We start from the raw sequence: 15946 nt of genomic DNA, 5'->3' as shown, positions 1-15946 counted from the left end.
TATATCATAATTTTTAGAGCATGCAATTAATTCTAGGTCTCCCATTTTACCTGACAAACTCCGTGCATTTGCCAGCATACAGCGGAGGTTACTACTTTTACTTTTGAAATGTGCATTACTTAGTGAAGAATTATACGTTAAGTTAGTATTATTCTGTTTTCCTTGTAACAGAGGGACCTCCTTAGCTGGTAAACTGTATGCCCCCCTCACTCCTCCCCCATGACCCCTTACTAACCCCACTACCCCGTCTACACTAGCTTCCCCATAATCCTTTATCTCACCCACCCCCCTCTTGCCTAGTTTAAACACTCCTCCAACCTCTTAGCCATTCTTTCCCCTAGCACCGCGGACCCCCTTCCATTGAGGTGCAAACCGTCACGGCTATATAGGTTGTACCCCAACGAAAAGTCAGCCCAGTGCTCTAGGAACCCAAACCCTTCCTTCCTGCACCAAGACTTGAGCCACGCATTAAGCTCCCTAATCTCCCGCTGTTTTCCTAAACTTGCACGTGGCACAGGCAAAATTTCAGAAAAGATTACATTGGAAGACCTTTCCTTGATCTTAGAGCCTAGATCCCTGAAATCATTCTTTAAGGTCTTCCATCTACCATTTATTTTGTCATTAGTACCGATATGCACTAAGACAGCTGGGTCGTGCCCAGCCCCACCCAATAATTTGTCTATCCGATCAACCACATGCCGAACCCTGGCACCAGGTAGACAGCAAACTGTTCGGTTGTAGCGATCCGGACGACAAATTACCCTATCCACTTTCCTAATAATTGAGTCCCCTACAACCACAATCTGCTTAGGCCTGACTCTACTCTCCCCCCCACCACTACTAGAGAAACTGGTCTCCCGGCTGTTAGAGAGATCAGCCCCATCTAGAATTGCCAATCCAGAGTTCAGCCTTAGGCTACACAATTTTATTGTTATTGCTACTTTGTACTACTCATCCTTCCATTCAGGCCCTCTCCTATTCATATTCCTGTCCCTTATTTACGATTGCTAGGGTAATTTGGGCCCTAGTAACTAGATTACTGAAACAATTGCAAATTGTCTCAGGATATTGTACTATACTAAAAGGTGAACCACCCCTTTAAAGCCTTCCATGGGGCATACTGTAATTTCAGAATCACAATTGTCTTATATATGTATCGATCTGATATTCAGCAGCAGTTAACTGGCAGATTGCTTCCTTTGATGTTTCCACTACTGTGTAAAAGTTGTAAACACTCCATTTCTTGATTATCTTACAGATGGCATATTCTTATAGATTATCTGCAATCGATGTCACCTTTATTGATTGTGGGATTTCTTACTGTTACCTTCATGAGCATTGAAATATTGGTGAGTACTACAACACCAATAAATAGCAGTATTTGTATCCCTGCACTAGTTCTTCACTAGTTTTTATTCTTTTTTTTTACACAAACTTTTATAGGTCCTCAGCTTTTTCTACCGGTCAGTTCTCACCGTTGGTCTAATTGCCTTTGCATGCTGGCCAGTGGTAATGCAAATATGGACTCAAGCTAAGGTAGTGTATATAGTTTTATGTATTGCTAGGATAATATTTGTTTAGGATAAGTGCTTATTGTGGGGAACTAAATAAGGGGGAGTTTTGAATTTTGGCCCAAGAGAAACACATATGTGTGACCCCTAGACATACAGTCACAGCGCTTTGTTTTATTAATAACTTTTGTATGCTAAATCTCTTAGACTGGGATGTCCACTTATATTACATAAATCAAACACAAATCAATAATTTGTTTTATATGATTTGTAACAGGCATACAGTATACAGGTATGGGACCTTTTATCCAGAATGCTCCGTGCCTGGGGGTTTACAGATAGTGGATCTTTCTGTAATTTGGATCTTTATACCTTAAGTGTACTAGAAAAGCATGTAAACGTTAAGTAAACCAAATAGACTGAGTTGTAATTCATATCATCAAAGCATATTGGTAAGCAGTCGGTGTACTTGAAGGGGGTTGGAGTTGGGCATTATGCACATATGCAACAACGCATTGCCATGGTCAGCATTGGCCATCTTATCTTTATCATATTATGTTTCTCAATATCCATGTTTACATCATCAATAACTAGTCAGTGTTTCAGATTTCTTTCCCTGGTACTGACATCTTTACCTGATGCAAAATCATACAATAGCTCTATGGAGGGCTATAGTATCCCTTTAAGTCACAGGCAATTTTATGCTAGCCCAAGACAGCATTTTATTATCTAATAGTAGTATATAGTATTGGAAAGTATTATTTGGAGCTAGGTTGACCCTAGTTGTTGGCATAGGCAAATTTTAAATTGGGTAAGAGGACATTAAATAAAGGAGAAATTACAAAGAAGATGATGCTGAATGTCGAAGAATATGTGGACAAAGATGGTATAATATGCAGAAAATGAAACATTAAAGTGATGGACAAGAGACTTACAGTAAGTATAAAAAAAATTGTGTCAAAAGTATGCTAAGGAAATGAAGCATAAAACAGAGACGAAGGTCTGTAATTATAAACATACTGACTTATATATGCAAAACATAGCTATATTGTCCTTGGTATTGTTTATAGGGACTAAAAGTACTAGATAGATATATTCTGTATTCAAGATATACAACTCAAATGTAATCTTTATAGATAGAAGTCAAAGAGAAACTGTATACAGCTAGTTCTTGCATAAATTGCACAAATTAATATGGAGATTGTGTTATATATTTTACAGATGATAGAGATTGACAGGGAGAAAAAATATAAAGCACAAGACATATAAGTAATTAATTATTAATATGCCAAGTTCTGTACAATAAATGGATGGATTAACAGACAGATGTACAGATGTATATAGATTATAGACACAAGGACAGATATATTTCCTTGTTTCTTCTTGAGGCAACTTCGGAAAAGGAATCGCTACGTATGCAATCCCAGCGGCGATTCACATTTTTGCCGGTGGAAAGACATTGCGGGGAGATTATTCGCCCAAAGAAGAAGAGATTTGTCGCTGGGGGACTAGTCCCCCCCGAAATCTTACCGTGTGCCACCAGCCTTAGCTGAAAACAGAGAGGTTAATGTTAGATAGAGAAGAGGACATTTTGATTAAAACTGATTAGAACTTGTGGGCAGTGCAGAGGTTAAAAACTTTCTTTTGGTTCTGCAATGAAAATGAAGCGAGGCACGGTTTTAATATTAAGGTTTATTTTTTGCCTAGGGGCAAGCACTATCCACAGATTAATACTTTTAGTCAGAACATTCAATATAATGTTTGTAATAATCTTCCTCTGACCACTAATCTAATTTGTCTGGAATTAAAAGTAATACAAAACAATGTCTGTTATACTTATATTCTGTTGGGAAATATTGTGCATTGTATTGCTACAAGTAATCTTGGCAGTGTATCAAGAGCACATTCTGCAATATGGAAGCAGCCTTAAAGTCCAGTTTCTGTGTATTTTTTCCTAAGCTTTCCAATTTAAAGTGTAAATGCGTAATCACTTACGGTATCTACTGACTTTAAACCCATTAACTATTCCTGCTTACAAGCACAATTAGCACATTACATACAAGCATTATACATGTATTCTTATATGCTTCTCTATATAGCTGGTATTGTATGGCCCTGCAGGGCCTACCTCCTGATGAGTGTGTAAGAAACAATAGGACTGATTTAGCAGCTAAATCTGTTCTATTTGTGTACACAGTTTCCTACTGTGCTGTTAAATATATTTACCTTTTCCTTTTTTTACTATGTAGATAACAACTTTGAACTGGTTTTTCTTATGCTTGCTGCTGGCAGTTTTCCCCTTGATGCCTGTCGTTGGAAAGGAGCCTAACATCACTCTTGTGTAAGATCAACATTGTCTTCCTAAAAGCTTTATAGCACATTTAGTATGTATCGATTCTGTGAGTCCTGTCGAACACATGAGCTATTGTAGCAACAGACTGAAAGAACAATACACCGTAACAGGCAGCCATTGAAAAAAAAATCCCACTAATTGCTTTTTTAATGTTTATTTTAATGTACATAAGGCAATACTAGAAATCTGGAGTTATTTGCAGAGTTAATCTCCTACTATTTGCTTGTTTCCTAAATGCCAAAAGCTTTGAAGGTTTTATCTCTGGAAGTGCATCCAATGAGTCACAATAAGGGCCATGTGTTTTTTCCCTTGGTTTTTTTATTAGGGGTCATATTTATTGTTTTTTCAGAAACCTCAGTGCAAGTAAAAATGTGATCACTGATTTCTAGATCATTGATTTCTGCTTGCAGGAACTGGATTGCTTTCCCCACATTAATTGCTAATCTAAATGTGTCTTTATTGCGTGTTTTTTAAATACATTTTCCTACTAATATCATTGCAAATTATAGTTCAAATTAAAACTCAGATCTCAGATTTTATCTACCCATTCGTCTCCTAGTAATAACCATTTCTACTGAACTACCAGATCACCTCAAAAAAATGTTATTTTGACTTATCTTATCATGCAATCTTGTTTTTTAGTTGGTGAAACCACAATCATAGGTGTCATACTTGCTTCAAACATTTGTTATTGCATGGTGTTTCATTTGTGTGCATATCTCAAGATTTGTGGCTCAACAGGAATCAGTAGAAGTATATTATTATTACTTTGCTGCAATTTCCACAACACATTCCTGCTTTTATAAATGTGTCCAGATAACATAATTTTGACTAGTAGTGAAAAAACTGAACCAAAACAAGTCAACACCTAAGCTTAGTTTGTACCAAAATTAAGCAACTAATATTTCATGTTGAAAATCCATTTGGATGAAGATTGCATTTACCCATATATTCTGGAAAATCTATTTGTGCCTTTACAAGTTTAGCCTTCTACATGTTTAATTAAATTGACCAAGCATCAATTAATATAGCCATCATGTTGTGGCCAGAAATGTCATGCTGTAGAGTAATATAAATAGGACTAACCACTAATCCCCCTTTTTGATAATGATATGACCCCACTAATTGCAATTCAAGCATAATTGAGTACAGTAGAAGGTAGATATCTGTATATATTGGGAACCAAACTGTAGAGCAGAGTCCCTCACTGTGGCTCCGAAAACCATATCTGTGTAGTTGTATGATGAGTTGCATTAGAGTAGAATGTTCTAGCTTTGACTTTATAATTCCTTTATAAATATTATTATAGCAGATAATGACCTTGTCTTTTCCTGTTCCATGAATTTCTTCCTGAAACATTGCTGTCTCTGTATAAAAACCTTATCGTCTATTGAAAATATAATGAATCATAAAACAATTCTTTATGAATCCGTTTCCCTACTTTATTTGACTATAATTATAAAGTGTGACCACTTATGCCCATTTGCTAGTCAAATCTAATATGATCTGACTGATTGTGGGCCAAATGATCAAATCACATAGAAATCACACACTGTATGACAAGTTTCATGTATGCCTATTTTTGCCCCTACGCCCTCTGCTTAATCTACTTGCCCTGTTCGTGCTCCTAGTTTCTTGACCATAGTTTCTAATGCACCCTAAAGGAATCTTTATACTCCCTCACTTGTAAGAAAATGCATAGAGAATTCTACAGATAATGATATTCTAATTCTAGATTCTAATCTGCTCACTTATATGGAACTTTAGTCACCCCAATCTTGTTGCTGCAATAATATAGCCAAATAAAATAAAGTTGCTATTCTTCTCTACTTTACTCACCAAATCTGGTCCCTTTTGTAAAGCCACCCACTAACTTCCATATCCTTTTGAAATCTTTGCAAAGTGATACATAATTAGTGGGTAAATGATGTTGCTTCATGCACTATAGATCTACCATCTCAACAATCAAAACATTCAATCAATATCTTTGTGCCTAACTGAAGAAAAAGATGCAAAAACACGAATGGAACGGAGTACTGAACAGCTATAAAAATCATCTTAAACAGGGGATGGATGCATACTGCAGGCAAATTATATGCTTGGTTTGAAAACAAAGCTTTACGCTGTTTTCTTTTTCTCCTGCCCATATGTGAGCAAATCAGGCCACATGTATTATCAGAATTATGGCTTCACTAAGAGGCACATTTATCAAAGGTGAAATTACGAATTCATGTGAGTTTTTTAAAACTCCCATAAATTCGACCAATCGAAATTTATTATTAAAATCTAATTTTTAAAACTTGGACGAATTGAAATGATCCGAAAATTCAAATCGAATTCGATCAAACTCGATTACAGTTTTTCTCATAAAAAAACTTGAATGTCAGGAAGGCTGTAAACATCTCCAGATTGATCCCAGGACCTCTCCCATTGACTTAAACAGCAATTTGGCAGGTTTTAGGTGTATTCTTAAAGGGCCAGAGTATTAGAAATCTTGAAAATCTAATTTGAATTTTTTTTAAAAACTCAAATCGAATTTGGATATTTCCCTAGATGAATTTGAGTTTTGACCATTAAAAAAAAAATCGAAAATTCAAATTTTCAATTTTCAATTTGACCCTTAGGGTTTTATCAAGGGTCGAATTTCAAAGTAAAAAATACTTTGAAAATCGACCATCGAATTAAAATGCTTCGACTTCGTATATAGAAGTCGAAGGATTTTTCGCCGAATTCGGCCATCGAACGATCGAAGTAAAACAATCGAACGATTTTAGTGAACGAATGATTTTACTTCAATGTGTAAAGACTTAGAAAAATGATCTAGAAGGTCCCCATAGGCTAACGTAGCACTTCGGCAGGTTTAATTTGGCGAAGTATTGAAGTCGAAGTTTTTTAAAGAGACAGTACTTTGATTATCGAATGGTCGAATATTCAAACTATTTTTACTTTGAATCGAATTAGAAGTAAATTCGAAGTCGTAGTATCCTATTCGATGGTCGAACTATCCAAAAAATTACTTTTTATTTCAATTTTTTTTACTTCGAAAATTCCCTCAAATTCACTTCGACCCTTGATAAATCTGCCCCTTAATAAATCTACCCCTAACTGTACACAATGCTGCACATCAAATTATTCAGGCACGTTATTTCACTGCCCCAAAAGGTATTGCCGGGAAAACGGATATTAAACCAAGAAGTTATGTGCCTGAAGAAGACAACATATTGTCCTGAAAGTTTGCCACTAAATTTGAGAATTTCAGTTATTCATTTAAGTTATGTTGTCTTGTCAAATTAGATTTGTCCCTAGAGCCTAATGTACTATATCACACATTTTATTCTTAAAGTAGAAGGAAAGCTACCATGGCAGTTTATTGCCAATAGATCAGCCACAATAGTGCAAGCTAGAACACTATATTTATTCTGTAAAATGCTTTACCATACCTGAGTGGTCAGTTTCTGAGATGCAACAAAGTTCTCCATGTTTGGCTGAAAAGGTGGAAATAAAATCCAGTATATATATAAGATATACCTCTTTATTGGATATTTTGTTAATTTTTTGCTATTATGCTCAATAGTAGTTGATTTTCCTTTCTCCTACCAATTCTATATTTCTGGTGGATGCACGTACAGTGATAAGTCAAATCCCTTGGTTATCCTTGTGGAGCCAATTGAAATGTTACATTTCTGGAGCCAGCACTGTGTTCTTGCTATGCAGGAACTCTACATGAAATACAGAGATGCATATTTAGTATATTGGAAATGTGTCCTCATTCGAAATAGGGTTTAACATATATCTGTTTCTGTCACCAGTAGAGTTAGCGAGCATAGCATATTGTACAAATATTCCTTGGGTGCATATTTGCAGTTATTTAAATGAGTGAGTTGGATGATCCACAATTCAAAAAAAAATTAATTCATGAAGTACTACTGCAGTTGTGGTCATGCGAATGTTGTTGCAGTGCAGTTGCACAAATATATAAGGTACAACATTTATGAAAGGTAATTTGCATCAAAAGCCACTCCTCGCACTCCACATAGTTGTGTTCAGAGACTTTGGTTTGTAAACCCTTTTGGTTTTTCAATATTTTTACATAAATATGACCAAAAACATTATGTGGCTATGTAATAAAAGGCGCTAAGTTTGCCCAGGAGCAGTAACCCATATGAACCAATCTGCAGGAAGCATTTACTGGTTACTTGTTTAAAAGCAATCACCTTATTGGTTGCTATTGGTTATTGCTCCTGGGCAAACTTAGTGCCTTTTAATACATATTAAACATTTTATTACATATTGGGGTATATGTTTTTCACACAAATTACAAAACTAGATAGGACCTAGAATTGCACTAGCAATTTCTGCAGGAAAATGTCAGGCTATCCCTTTGTGAACTGAAGCTCAAGAGAAAGCTGGTCATGCAGCAAGACAACAACCCTAAATGCACAAGTGGATTTTTGGGGTACAGTCTATATTTTCCTTAGGGTACAGTCTGTATAGTCATGTCAGAGTGCACCTAAATGGAAGGTGGTCTGCTGTGCCAGAGCAAAGGATGGCTAAGAGGCTGGAGGATTGTTTAAACTAGGCAAGCTGATGAGCTAGACTAGAGTATTATGGGAAAGCTAGGTTAGACTGGGCAGTGGAATTAGTAAGGCGTCATAGGTTTGTATTATGCTAAATGTTTTTTTTATTTCAAGTAGTTTAAGAACTTACTAGGAATGACTCTCTTTTGGAACTAGTAATTACTAATAATACTGAACTTTTTTAGTAAGCATTAAGGAAAAAGTGCTCATAACATGATCGTCTTTTAGATTATGTTGCAGAGTCAGCCCTATAAGGGGGTAGTTAAAACAATTAATTTTAGACGTGCAAACTTTGCCAGTATAAGGACTCTGAACCAGGAAAGGATTTTTACAGGCATAAAGAAGGATAATGGAATGTCTTTAAAATGCTGCTTAATAAATGTGCATGCCAGTATATTCCCCTTGTAAGCAAGGAACAACATTGCAAAGCAAAACCTTTGATAAAAGTGTTGGTGTTGAGGGTGGTAAGAAAAGCATGTTTTTAAAGCACTCAGATTAGCTGGTGATAGCTGAAATTTTAATCAGGTATAAGGAGGCCAATAAAGCATGCAAAAGCTATCAGACAAGCTTAAATAGAGATTGAAAAGGGCATTGCAGGTAGGAGTAATTTTAATCAAAAATATTTTTTTAAGTATTAAAAAAAATTATCAGAAAGGGGTGCAACCCTTATTACTGTATCGGGGGGGGCAGGTAGTTGATAAGAACAGGCAGGTCGGACTGAGAATAAAATACTTAAAATAGGCCCTGCCATTTCAAGTACACAGAGGCCCAATCAGCCCACACGGAGGCCCGAACCGCTCCCCCCCAGCCCAATAAATACTGACTTTCTATGGCACCATATAGCAGCCCCTCTAGCATTTGCTAGAACCCACAGGGAAGAAGCAGACAATCTGACAAGTAATTTTTGTTCATCTACACAACTGAAACGGCTAACTGTCACCCATTTAGACAAGAGGAAAAGAAGCATCGTAGGTAGTTTTTCACAGTAGGGAAGTGAGGTTGTGGAATGCCCTGTCTGGTGATAGTATATTGGTCTATATATTTTATGTATGTAAGTGTATATATAAGTCAGTATAAGTACATATACTGTATATATGTGCGCTAGGGTTCATATGGAGGGGTTGAATAAACAGTGATCTTTTTCAAAAATGAATGGGAAGAAAGTTAAAGTTTTGGAAGGCCGAGTCAAAGTCCTAACCTTAATCCCTTAGAAATGTTGTGAAAGGACCTGAAGTGAGCAGTAAGGACCAGGAGGGGGCACACCAGTTACTGAAATCAAAGGTCCACATACATTTGTCAACAAAAATATGGAACTCAAACCATTTTCTGCAGTAAATATAGTAAATGAACAATCATCATGTTTTTGGCTCATTGTGTTCCAAGTAGTTGCACTTGTATGAAAAACACATCTTAGGTCCAGAAATCTTGAAAATTCATAAGGGTTCAGAAACTTGAGCAGAATGACCACCTCTTTTGATAAGCTTCTAATTATTTAATTTTGATTTTTTTGTTGTTGTTGCTCCTGTTTTGGTGTTTGACCTTTATTGTCCTTTTTTATAGCACCACAGCTGGACTGCTAGCTCTTCTGATTTCTCTTGCCTACCTTTGGGTCATTTATAGCAGGAAAAATACATCCATTGAAAATATGGATATAATGATGCATATCTGCCAGGTAAGCAAAACTTTCTTGTTTTAGGGCAATGGTACACCAGGAGATTAACCGTCAGTAATGTTAATCGCTGGTGGTAAACCCCATGTGTTGTTTCAGTCTCCCAAAATCTCTCCAAGTTGCCTCAAGAGGAAACTTCAGGCTATTTTGGAGGACTGAAGTGACACACGAGTTTTACATGGATGGAAAATAAAATATACATGTATATTTGTTCTCTAAATAATAGTATGGGTTCAGATATTTGCAACTATAATTTTATAATTTGTCTTAAATGCAGATTTATTTATATCCATTTATTTATATTTTGCCACCATTGTATAGTTAGTTTTACAGTCTTTCACGGCCTTATTAGAGCTTGCACTCTGATTTCTCTAGCATAGCCAAGCACACATACTAGGGTTAGTTCTAGCACAAGCCATTAACTGTGCTTGTAGGTTTTTGTGTTGGGCCCTAGTCAGAATGAAACCTAATCCCAAAGTTTCATTAAAAGCAGCTGTTATAATTGATACAATAATGGCTAACATCCTACTGATGCTGCTGAGAAATGTATCAACTAATGTCGCAAATTCTATCAGTTCAGGATCACTGAGCCGCTACACTGTAACACCAGAGAGAGTAACATTATACTTCAGTTTTGGAAAACAGTGCAAAATAATAAAATGTAAATCCACTGCAAAAAGTCATTATTCAGGGGCGTAACTATAGAGGAAGCAGACCCTGCGGCTGCAGGGGGGCCCAGGAGGTATAGGTGCCCCATATAATTCATATACAATTTCAATAAATATTGGAGAAACAAGTCAACCTCTAAACATTTTGGGGGCCTGAAAAATAATTTGCTGTGGGGCCCAGTAATATCTAGTTATGCCACTGTCATTATTTATAGTGAACAATCTGAAAACAACCAAACTAAAAACGTGTTTATAAGGTAAAGACAAAGTTCATACTCAGACATTTTTTTGTTTCCCTTTTTGGGGGAGGGGGAAAAGGGGGACTTTGGCTCTGACTGCTTAGCAAGGAATCCTAACTAATAAACATAATATTTTCAGAGATGTTAACTCGACTTTTAAAGGAATTGTACTATATAAAAATAAAAACTGGGTAAATAGGCTGTGCAAAATAAAAAATGTTTCTAATATAGTTAGTTAGCCAAACATATAATGTATAAAGGCTGGAGTGACTGGATATCTAATATAACAGGCAGAACACAATTTACTGCTTTTCATCTTTCTTGGTTTCTGCTGATTGGCTGCTGCCTTGTATGGTAACCAATCAGTGACTTTAGGGGGCCACATGGGTCATAACTGTTTGCTTCTTACTCTGAGCTGAATGCTAAGGATCAATTGGAAACTCACTGAATAGTTATGTTCCATGTGGCCCCCCTTCAAGTCGCTGACTTACTCAGAGTTAGAGAGCTGAAAAGCAGGAAGTTGTGTTAGACATCTGCTCTCTCCAGCCTTTATACATTACATTTTTTGCTAGCTAACTATATTAGAAATATTTCTTTATTTTGCACAACCTGTTTATTTACCCAGTTTTTAATTTTACACTGAACTGTTCCTTTAAGCTCTTTAACAAACCATTGCACACATTCCAGTAAGCAAATGCTTAGTTTGGATCACTTGTAGATACGTTTTTCCCCAAACTCACTTTTATATTAAGTTTGGATTCATGTCCCAGACTGGGATTTAAAAGTGGAGTGGCTGTGACATTAGTGACTTTCTATGGCATCTTACAGCAACCCACTGGTTGGGAAGTACCAGAATATCTCCACTTCTGCCCCATACTATTTTGTTTTTAAATCTTACAACAGCCTCTTGGCCTGTTTAGGTGCAGTATGACTGGATGGGGGGAGGGGTCAGGGTCATGATCAGGCATGCACAGGTAATTTATTCTTCTTTGGATCCCATTTTGCTTGTTGACAGGGACCATTACACATGGGCTGATTTCTGATGACCGCCCTAATTGTAATTGCATGATAGGATGTCTCCTGTACTTCCCTGACCAAATACTTATTGCTAGAAGTCCCATGAAACATTGTTTCTTTATCTATCCTCCAATCCTACCTGTAACATTTCAGTCCAATGCCAGACATATGCTCTTTGGTGATGGGGTCCCCTAAGGAGTACATTATACTATACACCACTGGACACAGGTTTAAACTTTGTTATTGGGACATTCAATGAAAATGTTATCATAACCGTTAGCAAGACAGAACTACAGCTACCCATGTGAAGGTTTCTTAACTTTAACTTTCTTGTCTCAAATGATTCACATTGCGTAGAGGGAGAGGGGAACAATGCCTGCAAGATTGGGGGGAGGCTTTTGGTAGGGGGTGTTTAATTCCCCTTTAATACCTTGGAATTATATACCTTTCTGTGTGAGCTCCAACATGCAAACTGGACTACTGGAATGGATTAACAAAATTCTTTAAACAGAGAAACCCTTTTCTGGAGCCTTGTTTATATACATTTTTGGTAAAGTTTTATGAACCGTATCCTGAAACAGCCAGTGACTATATTGATCTGAACCAAAAGTGCAGTTATGAGGTGAGTCTGGGAACTCTGACTCCTCTGTATACACTGAATAAAAAAAACTGATTTAGCACATTTGCCTTTTCTGTATCTGTTATCGCCATACTGGTACCATTTTTTAAAGGGTGCAACATACTCAACCTGCTTCTTTTTACTATTAATATACTTAAAAAAAACTTTTTGGGGTTAGTCTTAGCCTCTGCCGCAACACACCCCACATTTCCAATCTTTGCCTTCCGGATTGCTGTTTTATAACTTTTATTATAGTGTTTATATATGTTTAAATGCAGCTTCTGTCCCCACAGACTTGTAGTTTTTAAATGCCTATCTCTTTTTTCCTATTAACTTTTTTACCTCTTTATAAGTCACATAGGGTGTTTCTTGGTGCTTCAACCATTACTAATTAAGGGAATAAATTGAGAACAGTAAGGATTTAATAACATTTTAAATGCCAACCATTCCTGTTCTGTGGTTCTGTGCAGAAAACATAATGCTCCAATCTATGCTCTACAGGGCAGCTAAAATTCGCTTTTCTGAAATTCAGTTTTTTTGTTGTGTACATTTGTTTTTTTGCACCAGACAATAAATGAGATCACATAATGGTCACCAGGGGTTCAATCACCTGCACATTTGCTATACGTTCTGGGTCATTAGAGATCACTAGATCCAGAATAGCATTTTGTCTGGTTGGCTCCTCAACAACCTGTGTCATAAAATTTTTATGCAACACATTTATAAACTTGCTCCCATTAACAGCCCTGACAGTTATGTTGCTCCAGCCAATATTTGTGTAATTAAAATCCCCCATTATTATTACTTTCCCCAAACTGCAGCCTTTTCTATTTGCATCAAGAGTTTAGCCTTCTCCTCTCCACTTACATTAGGGGGTCTATAGCATATAATTCATTTGCTGGACTCTCTACAATCAGTGAAGAGCTCCACCCATACGGCTCCTGCCCCCTCATTTTCTATCACCTCCTCATTTATATCAGCTTTTTAAACTTCAGACTCCTTGCCTTTGCAAGTATGCTTTTATTAGTGGTACCATATTGCATATTTGACAAGAGGTCCTCCCTGTCCTTAAAAGTACCCCCAACCATATCTCTGCTCCCATTTTCTGTTCCTATGCCCACTACCTCGTCTAATCTGTCTTTCACTGAATCCTTTACTGCACCCGCCCACAACCCACACCTAGTTTAAAATCATCTCCAACCCTCTAGCCATCTTCTCCCCCAAAGCAGCTGCACCATCATTGAGGTACAGCCCATCCCTGGCAAAGAGCCTGTAGCCAATTGAAAAATCAGCCCAGTTCTCCAAAAAAAAAACAAAGCCATCTCCCTAAGCTCCAGCTGTCTTCATAGCACAGCCAATATCTCTGAGAAAATTACTTTGGAAGTACTAGCCCTCAACTTTACACCTAGTCTTTTAAAATCATTCTTAAGGACTCCCCCCCCCCTCTCTAATTTTGTCATTGGAACCTATATGTACCAAGACCGCTGGGTCTTCCCCAGCCCCTCCCAATAACCTGTCCATTGTATAATATTTTTTGTTTCATTTGTTTAACTAGGTTTTCTTCATCTTCTTTTTGGACTTTTAAAAATCAGATTATGTTTTAGGTCACATTCTTGTAAAAATATAGAAAATTTTAAAGGGTTTACAAACTTTCAAGCACCACTCTTCTGCAAAACTTGTTAACTTGTACAACTTGCTAAATGCTGAAGCAGCTGTTGGAGGTTGGGGACTGATGCATTTTAGAAGACAGGACATAAGGAGCAGATGACATGTTGATGGAATATTGGCAAGAAATTTCACTGAAAACATCTTTGACCTTCAGTCACTGTTAACTAGTTATTATAATTAACAGTTACCTAGTAATTTTCCTTGCACGTTCTGACCATTCTTACAAAAAACAAAACAATATTTGAATAGGAGAATAAAAAATAAAAAATACAGAATTTAAAAGCTGTTACATTATTGAGTATAACATTATACCAATAACATATCTATCTTCCCTACAAGGGTATTTGGGTACTATTCACGTTCAGTGCTTAGCATTTTTAGGGTAGAATTCAACAAATTCAACAAAATTAAGGGCATCAGTCAAGTGCATGATTTGTTTTCCAAGACACTGTATATGTGGGATCTACCAGATTTCAATTCTACTAATAGCATTTTTTATTCCTTAGTTAATCGCTAATAAAAACAGTTTCCCAATAAATAAATCACCATAAAAAACAGCATAATGGTTGTTTGGCCTTAACAAGCAATACATTGATCTCTATATTTGTCATTCTTGAGATTTATCTTGTAATACTCGGATTAGCACATAAAACTCTGAGCTTGGACACAGTGTTCAGTCTAGACATGAAGTGACAGTGAATATTTTCAGCACATCAGCTGCTTTAAATCAATACATAGTTTAAAGTCAACTTTTCACAGAGTAGTCAGTGCAACCATATGTGGCTTATTTAAAACATTTCTGTAACACAATGTATTTCTTTGGTAACCCCTTAAGTGCCACAGAACGTAGAATATATGTTCTGTGGAAAAGCCATTTGAAATGCCACAGAACGTAGTTCCTACTTTCTGTAGCATTAAAGGGTTTGGGAATGGAGGAGTGGCTTTTTTTAAAAAGCCGTTCCTTTTCAATCCCCGGCCCCTAGGCAACGAGCGTAGGTGGGGAACGAGTGGCCCCTTAGGCGCGATCGCCCAGGGGCCCCAAAGGCAGCAGCAGACATGTGCAATGGACTTGTCCTGCTGCTGCCCGCACTTCCTGCTCCTCCAGCTCTACCCACTTACCGCGTCAAGATGGTGCCTTCTCTTTCTCAAGCCCTGATGGACGATTGTGAGCCTGCCACTTCAGGTTAGTGCCACCACACAAAAACATATTTTACCAATACACACTTCGCCACTTACACACACATACAATTTTGGGGGATCAGGGGGGGTCACACACATTCACAGCACTCAAACGCTTGCACGCACAGCACGCAATTGGCCAATTGTACACACATGTACAAACTTACACTATTTTGTCTTTTTTTAATTTTTTTTTATTGCCATTGCGAATATCGCATTCGCTAATTGCACTGCGCAATACCTTTTGTATGATATTTCGGTGATTATTGCAATTTCGGTGATCGTGGTGCATTTTTAGCCATTTTATTGCATGTTTAGCTATTTTATTACATTTTCAGGTTTGTGTAGGTGTTCTTTGCTTATTTCTGGCCGTAAAACCTATTTGGCCATGCTAAAATATTCAAACTTTGATTCTGAGTGCTGATTACACTAGGTCGGAAAAAAAG

The 15946-nt window shown here is 37.0% G+C and overlaps 1 protein-coding gene across 4 annotated transcripts in view; it reads left to right on the top strand.

Annotated features, from left to right (window-relative positions):
• pign.S (phosphatidylinositol glycan anchor biosynthesis class N S homeolog) overlaps nt 1-15946 on the top strand; it is a 151821-nt gene that overhangs the window by 83671 nt on the left and 52204 nt on the right. For all 4 annotated transcript variants that reach the window (XM_041567654.1, XM_041567656.1, XM_041567655.1 and 1 more), the window contains 4 exons: nt 1259-1349; nt 1444-1536; nt 3761-3852; nt 10002-10113. In XM_041567654.1, the coding sequence (XP_041423588.1) occupies nt 1259-1349; nt 1444-1536; nt 3761-3852; nt 10002-10113 (388 nt within the window). The remainder of the gene's footprint in view (nt 1-1258; nt 1350-1443; nt 1537-3760; nt 3853-10001; nt 10114-15946) is intronic.

This window comes from Xenopus laevis, chromosome 6S (genome assembly GCF_017654675.1).
Source record: "Xenopus laevis strain J_2021 chromosome 6S, Xenopus_laevis_v10.1, whole genome shotgun sequence".
Lineage (NCBI taxonomy): Eukaryota > Metazoa > Chordata > Amphibia > Anura > Pipidae > Xenopus > Xenopus laevis.
Note: the sequence above shows the minus strand (reverse complement) of the source record. Positions and strands in the feature narration are given on the sequence as shown.